Source organism: Acanthaster planci, linkage group LG12, assembly GCF_054643075.1.
Source record: "Acanthaster planci isolate LZ-2023a linkage group LG12, COTS_SCS, whole genome shotgun sequence".
NCBI lineage: Eukaryota > Metazoa > Echinodermata > Asteroidea > Valvatida > Acanthasteridae > Acanthaster > Acanthaster planci.
This window is the reverse complement of record NC_141788.1, coordinates 10971850-10995395: the sequence shown is the minus strand read 5'-3', so window position 1 is coordinate 10995395 and position 23546 is coordinate 10971850. Positions and strand designations below refer to the sequence as shown.

General features: G+C 40.8%; 1 protein-coding gene across 7 annotated transcripts in view; it reads left to right on the top strand.

The window, feature by feature from the left end:
• The window catches only part of LOC110980182 (multiple PDZ domain protein-like), a 77169-nt gene that overhangs the window by 6324 nt on the left and 47299 nt on the right, over positions 1-23546 (top strand). For all 7 annotated transcript variants that reach the window (XM_022236592.2, XM_022236595.2, XM_022236589.2 and 4 more), the window contains 16 exons: positions 1943-2522; positions 3989-4067; positions 5900-6034; positions 6860-7012; positions 9572-9805; positions 10322-10421; positions 11090-11181; positions 12105-12240; positions 13325-13486; positions 14196-14275; positions 15026-15202; positions 16069-16464; positions 17819-18064; positions 19645-19819; positions 20490-20671; positions 23105-23348. In XM_022236592.2, the coding sequence (XP_022092284.2) occupies positions 1943-2522; positions 3989-4067; positions 5900-6034; positions 6860-7012; positions 9572-9805; positions 10322-10421; positions 11090-11181; positions 12105-12240; positions 13325-13486; positions 14196-14275; positions 15026-15202; positions 16069-16464; positions 17819-18064; positions 19645-19819; positions 20490-20671; positions 23105-23348 (3171 nt within the window). The remainder of the gene's footprint in view (positions 1-1942; positions 2523-3988; positions 4068-5899; positions 6035-6859; positions 7013-9571; positions 9806-10321; positions 10422-11089; positions 11182-12104; positions 12241-13324; positions 13487-14195; positions 14276-15025; positions 15203-16068; positions 16465-17818; positions 18065-19644; positions 19820-20489; positions 20672-23104; positions 23349-23546) is intronic.

Sequence of the window (23546 nt, the reverse complement as noted above, 5' to 3'; positions counted from 1 at the left end):
AAATTACATGTATGTTCTTTGAAACCTTGTGGCGCGTACATGTACATAAACTTGAAATTTATAACAGGAATATTGAGAGCTTGGTGAAGTTTCAAATATTGTGAAATTTGAGGTACAAATATTGATCTAGCAAGGCACCAGAGGTGACAAAAATCAAAGCATGCCCTGTTGGGGGCTGTGTCACGTAAGGGTACATGTACAGTGTACATGTACATGTACAGTACATGTGTACAGTACATGTGTACAGTACATGTGTACAGTACATGTGTACAGTACATGTGTACAGTACATGTGTACAGTACATGTGTACAGTACATGTGTACAGTACATGTGTACAGTACATGTGCATGTATGACCTTTAAAAAATGCGGTGTTGAATAGTTCTTTTTTCACATTATACAGCGTAACAGTGAAATGTTTGGTATGTCTGTGGAATTTTAATTAGTTTAACTTTGAGTCGCCTATTTAAAAATCTAAGTTTAGTTTTAACATCATGTATATTCCCCCATCTAGATTGGCTAGCCATGGTAGGAATGCCTGTAACTCTGAAATGTACATGTATCTCCATGATACTCTGTACCATTCAAAACTTGTCATTTCAGAAACCGCCCAATTCCATGTCACATCAGCCTAATTAATTCTTGTGATAAAAACTTTTGGGGGGACTCTACTGCCAAGTTTTATAATTAATGTGAGAATACACAGAGTTGGGCAACAATGCCAGTGACTTAGTGATGGAGAGCTTCACTAGGGCGATGGGTATTGATGGCAATGGTGATGTCATAAATCTGGCATGCAACGTATTCTTTGGATAATCTGATTTCCTTGTTGTTCACTGCTCACTCACACCTTTGAAAATTAAAAAACACTGTACAAAGTCTGGTAAAGATTGGAATTTTCTCATTTTATGTCAAAGTCCAAGTTGCATGCCATGTACATGTATGGGCCAATTAGAACAAGGCTACCGGCAGAATATCATTTTGAACTTTTGCTGGCAACGGCCAAGTATCCACAGCCACTATTACATTACATGTACTTAGCGGTATCTTTTCCTAAGTACATGTATTTGTGGTGCTATTCACATTGTACATGTTACACTTTTAAATTTTGAAATTTGATTAATTGCAGTAATTTTAGCAATATTCTCGCAAGTTTCATTTCCTTGTGAATGAATCGTGTAGCACAAAACTGCAGGTGAAATGTACTGGATGCAAGTGACACTTCCATGTACCACCTGAGAGTCCCCCATAGTTTTAAACATTAGTGTAGACTCATTGAACTCAAACATGCAAAATTCATTGTTCCAAGTGGTGTTGTTAGGATGGGATTGGGAAAATACTTGCATGTAAAAGAAGAACTGGAGGAAAGAGGAATAGATGGATGCCTCATCACTAGACACTACGCACCTACAAATACCGGTACATGTATGCAGTATAAATGTGATTTGGTACATTAATTCTGCCAATTATATATAACAGGTTTTGCCCTTACCCAACGTATATTAATAAGCACTGTATGCTCAGTGCTTGTCCGAGAGCTTAAGCAAAAAACCTCACAAGCTTACTCGGGTGGGACTCGAACCCACAACCTCCTGCTTACTAGTGCAGATGTCTTAACCACTCGACCACCGAGCTTGCCGGGGTCGGCTGGCCGGTCCGAGTCAAATGAAGCAGCGGGTATCGCGAACTATTTTCAAGATGTATTAATTGTGCCATATACTGTACATACACATAGTGATACACGTATACGTACATGTACATCCATGTGCATACTTCATTTAGTTCTGGTACAAAAAAATTTGTTTTTCAAACAGACAAAATTAGTGTGTTTTACATTTTTGTTACCTGCTTGTAACTTAGCCAGGGATTTGGTTTTACAAATCTTTGTGTGATACGGACTCTTCTAATTTAAAACTAATTATCTTCTTTTTTTCCTTGGTCAGATACCAAACATGCAGTAGAGTTGCTGCACAGCATGCAGAATGAGCTCCAGCGGACGGGAGACATGGAGCTAGACCAGGAGCTGAGTGACATGATAACCATGATGGAGAGTCCCCTCTTCACTCAGCTCTTGACCCTCCAGCAGTCTGTGCGCCAGCTACGAGACCATGTAGAGTCCACTCCCCCAGGACAGCCTGTTGGTGAGTTTGATTTCACCCCTAGTGGGGAGCTCGTGTTACAAGAACTGTCCAAACCTGAACTGGAATCTTCCACTGCTGTCCAACCAGCCCACCCGTATGCCTATGAGAACCAGATCGACTTGGAAGATGAAGCCATCACTGTCCAGTCAGCAACAGCAGAGCAGAGTGCCCCACCTCCTGCCTCTCAGTCCGAGGCTGATGAAGTGGACACATTGCTGGAGTCCATTGCTGAGCTGGCCATGGGTAGGGAGGTCCGGACCATCAAGCTTATGAAGCCAGAGAAGGGAGGCCTAGGATTCAGTGTGGTTGGGCTGAAGAGTGAGAATCATGGAGAGCTGGGTATCTTTGTTCAACAGGTTCAACCCAATGGGGTGGCAGCAGAGTGAGTCAGACTGGAAAATCTCTTTGTAAATGCCAGGTCTAGGTAGGAATAGCTAAAAGCCGCAGCGTTATTTGAAAATAGGCAGAATTAAATTAAAGCAGTCTGAAAAAGTTCTTCCAGACAGGATTTCCTCCCACACCAAGTGGTATAGTAAATCTACCCAGTCTACATGTAGTTCAAATATGTAGTTCAATGTTAATTATGATAATTTGTGGGTATACACGTACTTAAATGTACATTGTAAATGTACATGCGCTTACTGTTTTTGCATGTCTTCCTATACTCTTTGGTTTTCTTCTGTCCTACAATGTTATGTTTGTATATTGACACTCACGTACGACTTTAAACCCGTGGCTGTTCATTACGGAAACAAAATACCATTTTGAAAATTTCTCTTAAAATTTCTCAGCATTTTTAGCTACATGTCAACATTTTTTGTAGAAATGCTTGGGGTTCACTGCAACCATGCATCTACGTGTAGCCTATTCATCTTCAATAGTCATAGCCCTTGAGCCTTTTCCCTCACCATGGCGGAAACAATATGCCATTTCTTATACATTCACTTACAGCACTTCCACTTGGAGAAAAAAATATTATATTGATAATTTCTATTATCTTCAGGCAAACTTGAATTCTCAATGCTGATTGGTCAATCCATGACAACAAGTAGTGTGACGGTTTGCACGGTTCATATCAAACCGCATGTAATGAGCTGTTCTATTAAACTTGACACATTACGCTTAAAAGCAAAATGCGCAGCTGCAAAATTTACTTTAAATTCAAAGGTGGTGAGTTTGCGTGCATAAGGCCCTGATAACATATTTTACTGCACGTTAAGTTTGTTTGAAGATAAATTCATTATCATGCTTTCGCTCATGGAACACGGAATAATGTAGTGCGTCTGTGTCCCATATGATAATAGAATACATAAATTGTACATACCTGCAGCAGGGTTTCCCCTGCCTATTCAGCTGTGAGGCCGCCCACTTCACTGATTGTAGTGATGGAAGGAACAAGCAAAATAACTGAGATATATTGAAAACAAAGCACTTTCAAATCATTCAGATTAGGAAACAGGGACGCAGAATATAAGATTGATTTATTTTAGAGAGGAACTTTGGATTAAATGTACTGTTAGACTATATAGAATTTATTTGAGGCCTGTTTGAACATACTTGCCTTCGTTTGAGGCTCTAGAATTTTGGCCAAATTTGTTCGACCACCTCAAACACCCATGGGGAAACCCTGATCTGTAGCATTTGATTGTACGTGTATGTAAATGTTCAGTGCATGGGTTTTTTATTTAATGGGACGGAGTTCCTTTTACACCATGTATACGGGTACATGTAGGGTAATTACTTACATATTGTAATGGTACACAGAATAATGTACTACATGTAGCATGTGTACATGCATTTGGGAGGGTGAGATTTTGTTCAAAATTCAGTTGTTTGTGTGCATGACAGTAATGGGGAACTTCAAGAGAGTGATCAGATCCTTGCCATCAATGGACATCTACTGGATGCCAGTGTCTCACATCAACAGGTATCATTCATTGTTATTACATCAGAATGTCTGTGGTGTAAAATAATTGCAAACTACATAATTTTCTTCATCTGAATCAGACAAATTATGGATACTTGTACATTTAGCAGGATACCGTCATCAAGGTTCTTTGAACGTTGTCATGACAAGGTAATAAACCAAATCTGGAATCCTCGTACAACTGGTACATGTACACAGTAGCTATGAGTAGCACACAAAACAACTGGCCAATGATGGTTTGACTGAATAGAGGGATTTCATATTAGCGCCGTCTGCGCATATCCGTATCGAAACTGAAGTTCTCTGTGTTGAACTTCGTCGCGCGCAGCCGCGGAGTCCACACAGTACATGGAGTATCCGGTTCGTAAGTAGGACGCCACTTCAGTTTAAACCACGCCCACTGCACAAAATACACGACCATCGCAGGTACGTTAGTGCGCGGTCAATTGTCCTTATTTTTTCTTTTGATTTCACGTGTCGAGTCATCCTGAAAAACTCCTCCATAAAACTTTGCAGCCTGAAAAGTCTGAATTTAACATACCTTTATGTATTTTGTGTCTTGACTCCTTACTTTCAATCGTCTGATCGAATTAAGAATTGAAACTGACACATACAGCCTCGTTTTCAAACGCGGAAGTGCGCAGATCGACGCTAAAAGCGTTGTATTGGGATCCCTCTATACATGTATTGTAGTAGTTTCTTGATATCATTTGTATCTAATGATCATGTGCCTCAAGTTGTCTGTTCTGTGTCATGCTGGAAATATGACTCATCATTACCCCTATTGAAAATCATGAAGACTGATTGTTGCCTTTTTACAGTACCTCAGGATGAAGTTATAGCAATGTGCTAGATTAAAAAGTTTGTCTGTTGGTGGTGTTTAGACATTCTGTATACTAACTTGTACATGTATGCACATGTACACTGTACGTGTTGTTCTTCACACAAGCACAAGAAGAAAAAACGTAAAGGCACATCCTTAAATGTGCATGCGCTTTTAGTGCCTCAAACTTAATTAATGATCTCCTGCTTCTACATGTACACATCTTTAACCGTATGACCATTGAGCTTGCCACACCCTGCTTACTGCCTAAAAACTGACAAAGATGACAATCAATTCCAGCATTTTGTTTTAAGTATTGATGGTGGTACAGGATTTGGCCTAGGTACATATACATACATGTATGGAGTACATGTACAAGTACATGTACATGTACTTCCTGTATTTCATATAGACTGTGTGTACATGCATGTACATGTATATATCACAATTTTTAGGTGGAATTTGAACCCCTATTAAAATATAGGTATGTTTCTAAATATCGGTATGTTTGCAGTTATCTCAGTCGCATGACCATTAAGTGCATCCAGTGGTACTGTATGCCTGACCTAACCTTGCTAACTTCAATTTCAAATGTAACATGCATACATGTACATGTATATATGTGTACATGTACATGTATATGTATGTACATGTATATGTATGTACATGTAGGCCGAAGACTTTAGTCAGTATGTTTTATGACATTTTATACATGGTGATTTAATTTTTCTGTTCGCATAAGCAGTTTTTGCCCTGCAACAACACGTCAACAATGCTAGAACAAAAATGTCTTTACAGTTTGTACCAGTTGTACAATGTACATGTAGTGTTAAAAATGGGTGAAAAAACAGAGATAATCTTGATTGTATGCTGTAGATCCAAAGTTGGGAAAAACATTTGACCAGGGTACCTTTTTATTAAGAAATCTGTTTGTGTGAGGGCAGGTGACTGCAGAACCGGTAGGTGCTGAAATTGATATGTGATCATTGTCCTCCATTGATCACTCCAGGCCATAGTGATGCTGCAACATGTCAAGGGTCTAGTGGAGTTGGTTGTAGCAAGGGGTGTGTTCCAGATACCTGTTAATGCCAACGGCAAGATTGGAGCAGCTAATCAGAACAAGAAACCCCAGTCCGGAGAGGAGGTAACTGATCAGTTGCACCCAAAACACTGACACCTTCATGTACATGTAGATATAAAGCTACAATCATGGGTATGGCTTGATAGGTATCAGACACCAGAGCTAAGCAGAATATTTTGCAAACTTACATGGTGAACGTGTTCCAGTCTGGGTGTGCTGCTTATTTGGGTATTTACATTAAAGGATACTTTTCAGTTTGCTTATCTTGTGAACTCCTAAAAGGTGGATCCATGTTTGTAGTAGTGCACCCAGTGCAGTAATGCACTATGAACTGAATTGAATGCAGTCCTACACGTATTTGTAGTTTCACTCTATAGAAATCCTACTTACAGTATTTTGCAAATAACACTTTATGCATAAGCAAGTCTTTCAAATGGCACAATAAAATTGGTTTTCTTCTGGAATCCAAAAACTTTGGCAAAAGAAGTTTTCATGGATTACTGCAAAAAGTGCTTTTACTAAACAGGCTAAATGGACAGTGAATGCAGCCAGTCTTTATGGTATAAATCCTAAGTTTTACATGTCCATTCTGCAGAGTTAAAGAAGTTTGATTTAATAGATAAAAAAGGAACGTGAATGTGTTTCTTAGTCTGAAATTGGACTCATCCTAATCTGCAAACCTCTCAGTGCATGTACTGTACATTAAGCATCAGTGATCTCTGTGTATTGTGCCGTTTTCATGATGTACAGGATGTAAATTTAGGCCCATCAACACTCTTCTTTTCCTTCTCATTTTATTTTTTTTGCTTTGTCTTACAACATACGGGTAATTACAAGCAAAAGATGCCTTTAAACATTAAAAATACCTTGTGTCTTGTGTTGGAGCAGGCCGTGCACTCTGGAACTGATGGTGAAGTGCAGCATAGTATCGAACAGATTGACCTGTACAACGATGGGTCTGGGCTGGGTTTTGGCATAGTAGGAGTTCACGATGTGGGCATCATGGTTAAGACCATTCTGCCAGGAGGTACAGCTGATCGGGTGAGTTCATGTCACTTTGCTTACTTGATTGAGACAGTTGGACAATGAACAAATATACAAGAACCGTGCATTGGCCCAGAGAAGTTAAAAGGACATGGTAACACAGAGTTTGGGTATGCTTCAGCCCTTTCTCGCCGAGCGTTTATTGCAACCACAACTTGAGATAACAAATGAAAAATGTTATTGTCACAAACCGGGTCCAAAGTATATAGATTGATCACTTTTATATCCACTCACTGACAACAAAGCCACAAAAAAAGAAACTTTCAGGAACTGGTAGTAATCAATACATCAAAAAAGTAAAAAGAAATTTATTATTATTTACAGTCTTTACAAAATCCTTGATAGACCTTGCGATTTTGGTTTTCAAGAGTTTACCCCAAACTAAAAATATAGTAATCACATCATTACAAATTCATTATATTACTACCCCAACATGGGTACTCATGCATGTCCTATAGCATGTCGTCACTCCACCAGCTGAACGCTCTGGGGATCTCCACCGATTTGATAAGGCAGTGTGGTCGCAAGTCCCCCTTTCTAGGTCCTCCGTTCCCACGACACTATGGTTCTCTTCGGGGCAACGGGGGCAGCCTCTCCCTCAAAGAGGAAGATTCTACGACTGAAACTCCACTAAAGGGAGTCAGTTTTAAGACGAGTGAATAGTCTTAAAGTCTGACTCCCTGGCTTGAAACAACGATCGGTTTCCGTAGACTAACTTCTCAACCAGGGATTTAGCTTTCCAAGAAGTAGATTTCACTTCTTAAGCACTTAAGTTAGGCTAACGCTTTCCAATGAAGAAAATATATGATTTGGGCTATCGCCACAAACTATCCCTGTTTCTCAAATTCTCATAGAGCTATCGCTCAATCGCCGAATTCAAAATGTGCTATCGCACGATGACCGATCAGGAGTCTCCCTATGTCAAGACCTGTCTGCTGCCTCTCCAATGCTTCACTACGGTTTTAACCCCGCAGAGATCATGCTAATTAATCTAAATGTCATGCAAATTTTGAAATTCCACACGTTTTCAAATTTTTCCCGCGTCAACCATATTTGGTCATATAAGTCAAAAAATTTACATACTCCCCGTGTTACTATACGTAGGAAGATGGGTCCTGAAATATGCTGAATATTCATTACATGTACAAAGGTTTTACGCCCTCTTGTGACAGTTATAGATTTACAGATATTGCTATGGGGTCCCAGAATAACCTTGAATCATACACATGTAAAGGCAACAATATACATGTAGCTATTAATAGGTTCAGTACACAGTGCTAACAACATAGCACCACTATCACAAAAGAACTTCTTCACGGGCAAGAGACGCTGGATTTAATAATGCATAAGTAACGGGCTAGAAACGCCGGATTTTGTGATGCATGTGTAACGGGCAAGAGACGCCGAGATTCTGTAACACATAGATAACAGGCAAGAGATGCCGAACTTTTAACTGGTGGCCAGTAACCGAGAGACTGTGTGCGGCAAGTTGCCAGTAAGTTTGCCCCCGCCCCAACCCGCCAAGGTACGGGGGGAGGAGGGGGCCGTGGGGGAGAGGCCACCCCGCGACTGGGGCTTTTAGGCCCAAAACAGGTCATGACTTGTGTCAAACAAGTTCCGACATAAGGAACTTGCCCAACGTCCTCCCCCCCCATTGCTTTCGAGCCAGCTTCAACATATGCATACCGGGTATATTATACAAAGGCTAGGGCTTGGAAATGGGTGAGGATGGAGGATGGCCTCAGGGCTGTGTTTGAAGAAAGTTATAGCAGCGACTAAGTTCTGGCAGAACAATTTGTTGCCTAGCCGGGAGAGGTGTGAGCCATCCCGCCAGAAGATGCAGTGTTGGCTAGGGTTTATGCTGTCAGAGTGAACTAAGGCATGGGCATTCCCTTTGGAATGGCCTTTGTATAAAAATATGTGTTCACAGTGCCAAAAGTTCCCCTTTTTGGTTTGACGAACCTCTGGTCAGGCAATGGGAGTACGACTCAGTCTATTTTTTCCTCACTGTTTGTTTGGTATTCACACGGGTGCTGGGCATGACAGTGGGCTTCTTTGGATAAATGTTTGTGACCCAGTGACCGACTTGCTTGAATTGCATTGTTTGTGAATATAATTACATTGATTTTTGAAATACAGTGTTGCCTTTATGGCACCATGAAAAGTAAAAAGACACAACACCAAATATTTATTAACAGTATTATTTATTTTTATTTTTACAATTCAAGCAGACTGCTCAGCATGTCACGGTGAACGTAAACAATCAAAATTGCAGGTTGAAGGTTTAAACACCATGTTGAAATTGAAGGAAAGTCTGTTAAAGTCACCAACAAGCATGATAAGTAGAAATTTCAAAGTGGCCTTGGTGCCCTTTCAGTTGGCCTTTGTGCCCTTTGGTTTTTGGGAGCATTCAAGGCCAAGTGGCCTTGACCCTCTGAAGCTTAAGGTTGAAGCCTGTATCAGTCCCAAAACACAGGTAATTTTGAGCACAAACATTGGAAATTCCTGAATTATTATAGGTACAGTAGTTATTGTGATACCCTTGTATTGACACAGGATGGCCGTCTTCAAAGTGGAGACATCATTCTCCAAATTGGTGAGACTCCCCTTCAGGGCATGACCTCTGACCAGGTTGCCATGGTGCTCAAACAAGCTGGAAGCCACGTCCATTTGACCGTGGCCAGGGGTGCATTTTCTGGTCAGGAGTCAAGTGACACCCAGCCAGAACCTATGATACAGATGCAGCAGACATCAGAGGTGCATTCTGAACCTCCATCACTATACTCTAAGGTTTGTATGCTGAAATGGCAGCCTCTAGGCACCACAAACAAGATAACACTTGCCAACCATTCTATGAAAGTGTAGATTGGGACCTAGTGTCACTGAAAATCGCAAGTCTTGAATAGTTATTTTTTGTTAGCAATATTGCAGTCCCATAGACATGCATGTACATGTACCTTCCTTGTAATAAATCAATAAGCTTATGTTCCTTCAAACCTGTCTATAGTTTGATAATTTTGGCTGGATGACATCTAGGCCTATCAGAGCATCTGGAAGGTTAAATACTGCACATTGTTAAATCTTTTGGGCAAGGAAATATTAAAATGCTTTTAGTGTAAAGCCAGTTGTTTAAAAAATTCCAGTGCTTACAAAATAGCAATCCTTTGACTTGTCAAAAAAAGCTTGACTTAAGGCTGATGTTTTACTTCTTCTGTTGAGTGCTCGAAAATAATTGTTGCTGATTGTCTAATGGCAGATGTAACGAAAGCTTGATAACCAATTTCTTGGTGTATTTCTGTTCCTCAGGATGAGCCAGATGGTGTGAACCTATTTGATGTTGTCTTAGAAAAGGGAGCAGAAGGATTGGGAATAACCATAGCTGGCTATGTGCGTGATCTTGGCACAGGTATTGGCAGTTTGTATGCTGCTTATAGTAAGGAACTGTCAGTTGAAGTTCCAAATACCCATTCTTTTTTTGTTCAGTTTACAGCGGTACATATTTTGAGCAGATGTGCCGTTGAATGTATCACCCTAATCACATATCCATCACAAGTCCATCACAAATCATACAAACTACATGTACTTGAAGGAATTGTTTCAAAGATATGTCATTTGTCATTGTTAATTCCCTATTATAGTGACTAGACTTGTGATTGACTTGACTACAATTCTGGTGGTAATGCTTATTACATTTTACTGTTTTTATCGACACTAAATAACCCCTTCTCCATTTATAGGTGAGTGTGTTCTCTTCGTGATGCAATCACAAAAAGTTGTGTTTATGAGTTACAATATTCATACAAAATTGCAGTCATGTTGAATGCATTTAACACCCATTTTTTTTACTTCTAAATGAACCTGCAGTTTATTGGAGCACCCAAAAAGGAAATATTTGTCAACAGGAGAAGGATGTTGGCAGAATGAGTAACTGTCACCATAAGGCTGAGTGGCTCATTTGGAAGGGAATTTGTTTGGTCTCACAGTTGTAGCCCTGTGTCCACTTGTCAGTCCATTTGTTAAAAAAATTATGAAACCGGTAAAAGTGCGATTATGATATCCAATTAACTACAACAGGGCAAGTGTCTGGAATCTTTGTAAAGAAAATTGCAGAGGGAAGTGCAGCTGATCTTAATGGCCAAGTGCAAGTCAACGATCAAATCATTGAGGTAAAGAAATATCTCATCATAAATTTTCTGATAATGAAAGGATAGCAATGGGTTAATGTTGACTTCAGAATTTCTAGAATTTAGTTTGGTTTCGGCCAGATGTAAAAAGTCCTTTTGGAATTGAGTTCAGATTTGAGTGGCAAAAAGCATTGAAAGATGCGGTCCCTGTCTACAGTGTGATTATTTACCTCTTAGGAAGTTGATTTTTGGGGATCAGTGCTTTGACAGATTACGATTCCAATTTTAAATTCCAAGTTTGTAAATATGGTTATTTGATGTAGCCTTCAAGTTGTTTCTTGGTCCTGCTTCTGGTCCTGTTGTAGTGTTTTTGTACCTGTCGTCAACAGTTTTAAATACATACCAGTCTCTTACAGTCTTTCATTATTATCCCTGCCCAAGAAGAAGTTTGAGATGTTTGTTAAGTTTGCTGCAGAAACTCAGTGCATTCACTATGTCTACTATAAAAGACAAAAAACGTCAAATCTTAAGAATACTAATAACGGTAATAATATCAAGCATTTATAAGGCACACCGTATCTCACAGTGTCTTTAACTCAAAGGTGCACACATGTACTTTTATATTTTATTCCTGCACATTGGGCTCACAAGATCTCAACAGTCCTGAGACCATCTCAGCTCCTTCGGGAGTATATTAGCCTGCTGCCATATCAGGCACAATCAGCTAAATTTAATAACCATATCTGTCCTCAAAGGTACCCATCTACTCCTGGGTGGAGAGAGGCGCACATACTGGTAGGGTAAAGTGACTTGCCTGAGGTTATAATTTGCTGCCTCCAGCTGGATTCGAACCCCTACCCCAGTTTGGAAGCGGCAAACCATAACCACTAGGCCGCATGCCCTCTGACTTTGAAGTCTTTCTCCATGTACACTGTAGATTTGTTTGTTATTGATTGCTTGGTCAGGTGGATGGACAGAGCCTGGAAGGTTTCACCAATATTGAAGCTGTGGACTTACTTAGAAACACCGGGAGTATTGTTCATATCAAGCTGGCCAGGCACCCTCCTGGTTCTCTGGATATTTCAAACGTCAGCATGGACCGTAAGTTCCCAATGAAGCATTGGTTTTTGAAAAGGATTAAGTTATAAAAAGGTTGCTTTGCCTTAACAGGTGGGAGTTCACGAGAAAAGAATGAGTTTAACCTTAAAGAGTTAAACCCTCATCACACTCAATCGATCCTACTACGTCCTAAAAAAATCAGACGAGCGTGGCCAATTGTGGTGAGATCTTGTAAATCATAGTGAGATCTCCGTGAGAACTAATAACAATGTGTTAGGTTATGCCAAAGTTTGAGCATGCTCAAAATACACGTAGCAGGGTCATCTGGATTCAAATCACAAGAGACAGAATATGGACAACTTAGTAAAGATGACTTAGACATAGTCTTAATGTACCAGCATCATCGTAGGATCTTTATGGATGTGGCACAAGCTCAGCTCAATCAGGAAGAGTTTTATGCCATTTCCACCAGATACATGTAACTGATCGGATGCACTGTTTCAAGCCAATGCTTGGACACTTGACGGCAGCTTGATATAAGCATACCGCACAAGTTATAAATGCCACAACAGCGTGTTATTGTGAGCTCTGAAGCTTTTCATGGTGAAAAACCGTTTTCCCTGCTTTCAGATTCTGTTAAGTTGTTTTAACTTCCAGTTGGGAAAAGTTACCAGGATCAAAAGCGCTGTTAAATTACTGCCATTGACAGGGGGACAGAAAAAACAGTGAAGGATGACACTGGTTCATTTCTTCGTGACTGGACTTCTGGTGTTCATAGAGGCTTAAAGTGGTCACGAAAAAATGGAAAAGCCAGCTTTATCATTTCTATTTGATTAACCACAGCAGCTCTATCAATTATCAGTGAGATGTTGTCGCTGTGTGCCCTGGAAAAAAAAAATTGAAGAAATGCTCAATTTAGCGTTAGGGCAAAAACCCCAGACAGATGTTTTAAGAGAACACGTGGAATCAGGTAGGGGACGGGAAACCCAATTGAGATCGTTACTTACCACAGTGAGTTCAACACTCCATTCAGGATCCTCCTGTGGTGATGACTTATCTCATATGGATTATTTTACCCACCTGTCTGAGAGCAAAGAGAAAGATATACATTCAACGCCCTTTCCAGATCCTAGTATTGCTGCTGCATCAGTTGCGGAGGGCCCCGTTGAACCGCAGCACATTGATAATGAGGAAGAAGCCCCTCCCATAGCTCCACCGGCCTATCCACCTCCTGCTGGTGTAATACTCATGGACTCTCAGAAAGCTGAAACTCCAAAAGGCCCTTTTGGTAAGTTTAAAAGTATGCTGATAAAAGTTTGTTGGTGTGCTCATGTTAGAAATTTGAAACTCACACACATACAGTACACTTACAAGTACATGTACATGGCTCTATACATTTGTGAAGTGCAGGATTGTCCTATCTACACTTGTCACTGACATTGTAGTTGAGTCCAGATCCAAGTGTCAGCAAAAACGATAGAAGAATAAAGGTTTTCATGTTATGTAACATGACTGGCAAAGGCATTTCTAGGGTGTATCATGTCTGTGGAGGCGCGTGCAGTTTTGAATCTAGGTATTTCTATTGGCAATGTCATGTACGCAAGAATGTTGAGAGATTTCTAAGGTACGCATGTTGCCTCATACATTTGTATGTAATTGAATGCTGACAGTCAAAAATTATGTGACTGAAAATCCTCTAGAGACAGTGATAGACATGATTTGCCCATGCTAGCAAACCTTGAAAATATGACTCGTGGCCTACCCCCAGAGTTCTTCAGGAATTGACTTGGTATTCCATCCTGCTTATTTTGAGGTGTCAGTGCCATTGAATTGATTTAAACCCACTCCAGCATAAAAAGTATTGTAGCCCATGCTTCTGAATCTGCAATATACAGTTATAGCATGATCCAATTCAGACCACATACTTTTTGCCGTTCTTGCCCTGCACAAACACAGTAAGAAAACACAAGGTAATTTTGGTTGCATGTTCACTGCAGAAGGCAAGCTTGATCCGGAGGTAGAGGCTTCGCTGGTTGATTTCTGGCAAGGCATTCTGGGAATGGAGGTCACAATTGTGGTGAGTGTAATTCATCAAGCTGTGAATACAGAAAGAATGACACCAAGACTATGTTGGCATCTTGTCTGTCCACAGAGATATGATTTATTCCGAAGTCAGCTTTGTTGTATGTCTGCAAAGTTTGCATTTATACGTTGATGAACGGTTAGCATGATGGGAATCTCAAGTTGTAATGAATCTAAGCACAAAATGTTCCAGCCACATACCTTATTTTAAGCGAATGATTTATGTATAATTGAAGTAAAATTTCCAGAATTTAGGAATTTGGCAAAGTTTTTTATACTGCAACATATGTGCCATCTGTATTTGCTGTCGTTGTAATTGCATGAAAACATTAAGATTTTATTCCCAATTCTCTGTAGAAGGTTTGAATGGCTGCCATCTTGCGGACCAGAGCTCTTGTTCCACAGAATAGGCACAAAGGAGGCTTCCCTGTGGAACAAAAGAACTGCCCTGCAACATGGCTACCATGCAAAGCAAAGCGTCTGTAGACTTTTCCTTGTCCATTTGTTCATCCCTTATTTAAATATTGGAATGTACATGTATAGATTGAATTCCAAATTGTCATTTTGTGTAACAGACAAGAGATGTTGTCAGTATCCCTTGCCTGTTGTGGAATAGATTAATGAACTATGATGTAAATCCAAGCCACCTAAATTTTATATTTTGAAGGCCATTTTACAGTTACCAAGTTTCAAGAGTTTGTGATCATTTTCGAGGGGCTTATTTTCAAGCTTTTTCCCATCCAAGGTGGCACAGTTGAGCAAGTTCCGAGAAGGAGGTGGGCTGGGTATAAGCCTGGAGGGGACAGTAGATATCGATGAAGCTGGGGAGGAGGTTAGACCCCACCATTACATCCGCTCCATCTTACCTGATGGGCCTGTGGGACAGAATGGCCGGCTTCAGAGTGGTGATGAACTTTTGGAGGTAAATAGGGCCCGACCCCATACCATATCAACACAGTGATACCTAAGTAGATCCTTTGGATCAGGTAAGTTGCCCAATAATACAAAGAAGCACTTGTCCTCTGTGATGGTAATAAAATTTATTATGTAAGAGACAAACGAACAAACTACATGTACCATGAATTAATTAAATTAAATGCAGTGCCCAACATGTATATTTTTTAACACCGTATACTCAGTGTATGCCCCCGAAGGTTTGTCAAAAAAACCCACAGGCATACGCGGGTGGGACTCAAACCCACGACCTCTTGCTTACTAGTGCAGACGTCTTAACCACTCGACCACTGAGCATGCCAGTGTCTGCTGGCTGGTTTTCCCTCCGATGTGCCAATGAATTCTTTCTTTTAAAATGTCCCCCAAAATAGGAAAAGAATTCTCTGACAAACTTGGGGATTGGTATTTGAGTGAAAGTAATGATTCCTTACAAGAATTTATCAACTTTAAATGTTTTGTGTGGGATTTTTCTGAAATTTTTTTTAAGTGTGCCACGTTAGGGAAAAATCAGCTGAATTCGAGCCTCGTTTTGGGACACTGACGGTTTTTTATTTCAAACAAATTTCATGACACTGAAATTGTTCACAAAGATTCAACACCATTTATCACGAAGGTACATGTACATGGAACAGTACCAGTTTATAACCAAATAAGTTTTAAGTTTTTCAATAAAAAGGTTTGGCAAAGCAGTGTGAGGAAAATCAAGTTAACATCAAAGTGTGCCACGTTAGGGGACTCTACTATGCAGTAACATTGTTGGCTCTGGCCTTGTAGAGCACAAAGTTGGAAACCTATTTATTTGTTCTTTTTCCCGCATCTGACTCTATTCCTTAGGTGAATGGAGACAAGTTGCTGGGTCTCAACCATGTGGACGTAGTCAAGACTCTCAAAGAACTCCCCATGCATGTGCGGATTGTCTGTGCACGTCATCCACACCCCGTTTTTCCTGAGTCACAAGTAGGTGAAGTACCCCAGTTAGCCTCAGTTCCACCGCAGGATGGTCCAAGTGTCGTAGAAGAAGTGGTAGGAGCCAGTGAGGTCAGTCTCCGGGAATCTGTGCCATTCCCCGAGGTGGCAGTGCCTGGTGTGGGTGGAGGCAGTGGTGACACTGCAATATCTCCACTGCCCAGGGAGTCTGTGAGCGGTCTGGCTGTGTGGGATGACCAGCTACAGACTGTGGAGCTGGTCAAGGGAGATCGGGGACTAGGCTTCAGCATTCTGGACTATCAGGTGAGGGAGGTGTCTTGTGATTGAATCCTGCAGTGGTTTCATGTGATTTAGCCGTGAGATAAAGGCCCCTTAACTTGGCACTGCAGATGTTAATTGTTGGTTTTTGCTGTGTTATTCTCGAAGCTTTCAAAATTGTAAAGATTAGTATGTCCTGATTTAAACTAATGACAAAAAGCTGCTGACTTTTCTCTTATGAGCTGGGAAAAAGTGAAGCCAAACTTCTCCTAAGTCAATATGGCCCATCAAGCCCATGTTTACCTGGGGTTTTCAGGTAGCACATATCAACTGTAGATAAATAATTTTCTAGTCCACTACAGGAAGCCCCCCCTTTAATTCCAGCACCCATTTATTGTCCTGGAGGGAGCCTTTTCCCTGGGACAAAATTACACATTGCCTGTTTTTCATTTAAACAGTCACCCCTAAAAGGATATTTCCAGTTTAATTTCTTTTTCATCATAGAAACCTTAGAATTATAACTTCCCTCATTCCCAGTACTTTTGAACTGAGATATTAAAGTTTTTTGGCAAAGATATATGGCTGTCAGGAATCTCAGCTAACGTGGTACACTCACATGGAACAATACCTGACTGATTTAATTTGCCGAAATACAAAATGTACTTCAGATAGCACAGTGTGGCCTGCTTATCAGTGCCTTGAAGAGACACACTGCATGAGCACTCTGGTTTGTGCATGACAATGGTGTGGAATATGCCAATTTTCATTTGAATATGCACAAAACCTCTAATACCAGTTTCATATGAGATAGTTACACTTGGAAACAGTGCAACACATCCAGTTAGTTTTTGTGTTTATACAGTGGAAGATGTAGTATTGCTCACCATGCACACAATGATGTGTCTTACCACTGTTAAAGTGAACCCATGTATCCACTTCACCAGTTGATTTTACTGTCATACCATGTATTATTTAGAGTTTTTTTTAACTTTTAAGGGTAAATTTGAGTATGAACTGGGGTTTTCTGGAGTGTGACCAATTTATTTATTTTAATACAGATAGTTTGGCTAGCCTAGAGGACAATTTGGAGCTGGATTTTGGCGTGCAAAAATTGCATCACTTGTAGTCATTAAGCAAATTTCACAGTTACCAACAACTCTACATGTAGGAAACAATTGCTATAAGAATAAGTGTGGAAAAGAGGGGCAACCACCAAAGTGGTAAAAAATGTGTCCAGTAAAATTTACGAGTGAGGATTTCATTGTAGAAATAATAGTTCAGTGTTTGTAAGGTGCCTGCACATTGGTAAGAAGAGATGGACTCATGGGTAGACATTATTTCATGCATGAACTTGCCGAGTGGTTCTAGTGGTACATGTATGTATTGGTTCTGGCATCAGGATCCCCTAAACCCTTCCAAGACAGTGATAGTAATCCGCAGCCTGGTGGCTGGGGGTGTAGCAGAACAAGATGGCCGACTGATCCCAGGGGACAGACTAGTCTTTGTCAATGATACCAACCTGGACAACTGTTCATTGGAGATGGCTGTGCAGGCCCTCAAGGGAGCACCACAGGGCCCTGTCAGACTTCAAGTGGCCAAGCCCTTGCCCCAACCGGTTGGTGATACAGCACTTGATGGAGAAGAGGTCTGTTATTTTCTCAAATGTTATATTTCCTTAAATCTGCTAAGCATAGTTTATTGCCAAGCAGGTTCCAGTGCTACTGTAACTGTCCTACTTGTTATCTTTTTTGAAAGCCTTGTAGCCTTTAAACGGTGTCTTACTCTGTGTTAATGCTAATGAAAACACAGATTTGCAGTCTTGACAAAGTTTCATGTTCCAAATTCACTAAAAATTTACGTATTTCAACTTCAGGAAATTTTGATCCAAATGTTTCAAGATGTCAAAGTATGAATCAGCCTTTCATTGCTCTTCAACTAGAGAGCTACATTGTACGTGTATAAAGCATGTAACGCCTGTGGGTGTGTGCGTGCTTTTTAAAACCTCACTGCACAGTGTGTTGCTTTCTGGACATCTCAAAATGCACAGTATTTTTACACTGCACACACTTGTATGAAGGATAGCTGCATGCAATTGTAGTAGTGCTAATATCTTTGCACACAGAGAATCTGACTGAAACATAAAGGAAGGACTTGAATCCATAATAAAAAACTTGTTAAAAGCATTCCTCAGGGAAAGCACTTAATCAGATTCATATTCAAACCCACACAGTCAACCTCTCCACACAATCAGCAGAATGATTCTAGAGCCACAGTCCAACTGCACAGTATAATGCCGATCCCAATGTAAACCACTTGAAATCTTCTTATTAGAAGATTTATGGAGCCTTTTCTGCTACCCATGCAATATCAACAATAGTAGGGTTAATGTTGTGTGTTGCCTATCTAAATAAAAGCCAGGACTGATAAAATTGACCTCGAGTTACGAGGAAGTGATATCATTTGACAGGATTTCGCTTGCTAGGTTTTCTCGGCATTTGTTAACTTTCAAAGGTTGGTTTGGACCTTCAGATCAAATGGTACTTGTTTAGTCCATGTAACCTGGTAAACTTGTGTCAAAAAGAATCAATTATGATATCCCAATGTGAATTTGAATGTTTTTGATGTACATTATTTTGGTGGTAAATGTGCAAATATTCTGTTAAACATATTACATTTCAAGTTCGGCATCATGGCAAAATTGCTGAATATCATTGTCAAGCAGAAAATATGCATGATTTTAGGGAGTCGTCGCATCAAACATTTGAGAAGAAATACTCTGCAATATGAAAAATTGTCAAGAATATATTGTCTGTCTAGGATCTTGTCAACATTTGAAATGCATTTACAGGGGAACTTGCCCTGTTGACTTTAACTTTGAAGTCATAAAGAAGTCATAAAAGTTTAATAAAAAGCACTGGCGTCAAAATTTACTTTTGTGTTTTCGCTCAATGTGTGAAAAGTCACAATAAAGCACCCACATGTACCTGTTCTTTAAATTTGGAATTGCATGTTTCAGCTTACTTACATCAGTTTGTATGAAGTCAGGTCCATTAATTGTCATAGTAGCAATTCATGCCATTCTCTATTGGGCAACTTATGGGTATGCTGAAGCAGAGTACTTGCCATAAATGTTTTGGGTCAGATGTACAGGTAGTTGCTTGTGTGTGGCCAGTATCACACAGGTTGCTGTCATGCACTGAGACTGGTAGTTCTTGTTACTCCTAGCCTGTTATAATGGCACAGCAGATGTCTTCAGTTCATCAAGCCCCACCCTCAGGCTTCCAGGGCATCTCTGCCCACACAGATGAGCTGCTACAACTTCAAGAAATGCAGAATGCTCTTGAGGAGTCTCATAAATCACCCTCTCCTGAGACGGTGCCAAGTGGGCCAATTGTGGAAGGTACAGTACATGTATAGCCACGTCTAAAAATGAACACCGTTTTCTACAGCTATGGCAGTCAAAAACTGAAACAACATCCATAACTTACCCAGTTTGGTAATGGCTTAAATTTTGTGTTGCATTCAAATAATCACCAGTTGTTCTTGTTCAAGCGTGGTGCTTATTTGATGGGTTAGAAATGCCTCTGATTTAGGATCACCTTTTTTAAGGCCTTTTTTTCCAAATTTTGATATTTTATCTGTGGGAATAAACTGTCACATTATTTTAATGAAGCATAAGAACCTCATTCTAGGCTTCTCATTTCCAAGCCAAAGTGGCCAAATCAAAGATACTTTTTTAATAGTACCCTTTTAGATCTTTCAAACATAGAATTTGTTTTGAAGCCTCTGAGATCTGTCTTAATCTATCTGATGTTTTGGGGGATTTTGAAGGATCAATGAAGATACTATAGAGCCAGTCAAGCATGGTGCTCTTTGAAAGTCAAAATACAAAGAATTTGCCATTAGTTTGCTGTGCAGTGGAGGCCATTGTGCAAGACTTGTAGAGGAAGAGTCCAAACTGTTAAGGGAAGTTTGTAATGCAGGAAGATTTTCAAAGAATAGCTAGACTTAACTAAATGAGGACAGCAGTATGCATGAGTAGCCTTCAGTGTGTATTTCTTGGATTTCAGAGGTGGTTGTCAGTGCAAGTGTTGCAACTGATGTCGAGGCCAGCATGGATCTCAACCAGATACTGAATGACCAACCTGAGACTGCACCCACAACTACCAACACCTCACCCCCTGATCTTGTACTGGCCTCGTCAGCTACAGTACCTGCATCAGAGCCAGTAGAGACTGTCACTTCTACACAGGTAAACAGACAAATAGAGATGGGGATCAACAGACAGAGGGGTTATTTGCTAATGACCTAAGGGTCGAAGTCAACTTACACTGTAGAGATAGGGATCAACAGACAGAGGGGTTATTCGCTAATGACCTAAGGGTGGAAGTCAACTTACACTGTAGAGATGGGGATCAACAGACAGGGGGTTTATTTGCTAATGACCTAAGGGTCGAAGTCAACTTACACTGTAGAGATGGGGATCAACAGACAGAGGGGTTATTTGCTAATGACCTAAGGGTGGAAGTCAACTTACACTGTAGAGATGGGGATCAACAGACAGAGGGGTTATTTGCTAATGACCTAAGGGTCGAAGTCAACTTACACTGTAGAGATGGGGATCAACAGACAGGGGGGTTATTTGCTAATGACCTAAGGGTGGAAGTCAACTTACACTGTAGAGATGGGGATCAACAGACAGAGGGGTTATTTGCTAATGACCTAAGGGTGGAAGTCAACTTACACTGTAGAGATGGGGATCAACAGACAGAGGGGTTATTTGCTAATGACCTAAGGGTGGAAGTCAACTTACACTGTAGAGATGGGGATCAACAGACAGAGGGGTTATTTGCTAATGACCTAAGGGTGGAAGTCAACTTACACTGTAGAGATGGGGATCAACAGACAGAGGGGTTATTTGCTAATGACCTAAGGGTGGAAGTCAACTTACACTGTAGAGATGGGGATCAACAGACAGAGGGGTTATTTGCTAATGACCTAAGGGTCGAAGTCAACTTACTCTATAGAGATGGGGATCAACAGACAGAGGGGTTATTTGCTAATGACCTAAGGGTGGAAGTCAACTTACACTGTAGAGCTGGGGATCAACAGACAGAGGTTATTTGCTAATGACCTAAGGGTCGAAGTCAACTTACTCTATAGAGATGGGGATCAACAGACAGAGGGGTTATTTGCTAATGACCTAAGGGTCGAAGTCAACTTACACTGTAGAGATGGGGATCAACAGACAGAGGGGTTATTTGCTAATGACCTAAGGGTGGAAGTCAACTTACACTGTAGAGCTGGGGATCAACAGACAGAGGTTATTTGCTAATGACCTAAGGGTCGAAGTCAACTTACTCTATAGAGATGGGGATCAACAGACAGAGGGGTTATTTGCTAATGACCTAAGGGTGGAAGTCAACTTACTCTATAGAGATGGGGATCAACAGACAGAGGGGTTATTTGCTAATGACCTAAGGGTGGAAGTCAACTTACACTGTAGAGATGTGGATCAACAGACAGAGGGGTTATTTGCTAATGACCTAAGGGTCGAAGTCAACTTACACTGTAGAGATGTGGATCAACAGACAGAGGGGTTATTTGCTAATGACCTAAGGGTCGAAGTCAACTTACACTGTAGAGATGTGGATCAACAGACAGAGGGGTTATTTGCTAATGACCTAAGGGTCGAAGTCAACTTACACTGTAGAGATGTGGATCAACAGACAGGGGGGTTATTTGCTTATGACCTAAGGGTGGAAGTCAACTTACACTGTAGAGATGTGGATCAACAGACAGGGGTTATTTGCTAATGACCTAAGGGTGGAAGTCAACTTACACTGTAGAGATGGGGATCAACAGACAGGGGTTATTTGCTAATGACCTAAGGGTGGAAGTCAACTTACACTGTAGAGATGTGGATCAACAGACAGAGGGGTTATTTGCTCATGACCTAAGGGTGGAAGTCAACTTACACTGTAGAGATGTGGATCAACAGACAGGGGTTATTTGCTAATGACCTAAGGGTGGAAGTCAACTTACACTGTAGAGATGTGGATCAACAGACAGAGGGGTTATTTGCTCATGACCTAAGGGTCGAAGTCAACTTACACTGTAGAGATAGGGATCAACAGACAGAGGGGTTATTCGCTAATGACCTAAGGGTGGAAGTCAACTTACACTGTAGAGATGGGGATCAACAGACAGGGGGGTTATTTGCTAATGACCTAAGGGTGGAAGTCAACTTACACTGTAGAGATGGGGATCAACAGACAGAGGGGTTATTTGCTAATGACCTAAGGGTCGAAGTCAACTTACACTGTAGAGATGGGGATCAACAGACAGAGGGGTTATTTGCTAATGACCTAAGGGTGGAAGTCAACTTACACTGTAGAGATGGGGATCAACAGACAGGGGGGTTATTTGCTAATGACCTAAGGGTGGAAGTCAACTTACACTGTAGAGATGGGGATCAACAGACAGAAGGGTTATTTGCTAATGACCTAAGGGTGGAAGTCAACTTACACTGTAGAGATGGGAATCAACAGACAGGGGTTATTTGCTAATGACCTAAGGGTCGAAGTCAACTTACACTATAACTTTCGTGGTCTACAGTGTTGAGAACTTTTTATGTTCTAACCTAATATAACTTGGCCATGCTTGCTATATTCTTGCGTCACAGGAGACTGCAGTGAAGAGTTCCCTACTTGAGTCAAAGCGCCAGCCACCACCACTCCCACCGAAACCAAGTCCTCGCAACAGTGGTGTGACTGCTGAAGCATTGTCGGAGTCCAGTGACCCTCCAGTCACAGCTGTCCCAACCTCCCTTGCCATTGCCAATGTGCCATTGGGAAAGCGAGCGTCAGTGGTACTGCCCAACAGTCTGGAGAAGACAATCAACCTGAAGAAGGGAAATGCTGGATTGGGTAAAGTCCCTACTGAAAATACTTGCTTGGCGATTAGGGCTTTGGGTTGTGCAGTGTCAGCAGCTAGTTTTCAAATTGAATGAGAACAATACACCTGGAAATTGTGTGCATTGAAATTCATCTCCGGGATGATGTTGATTGGGGTCTCTTTGAGATGAGAAATTTCACTGAAATAACTAGCAAAGAACCTAATGTTCA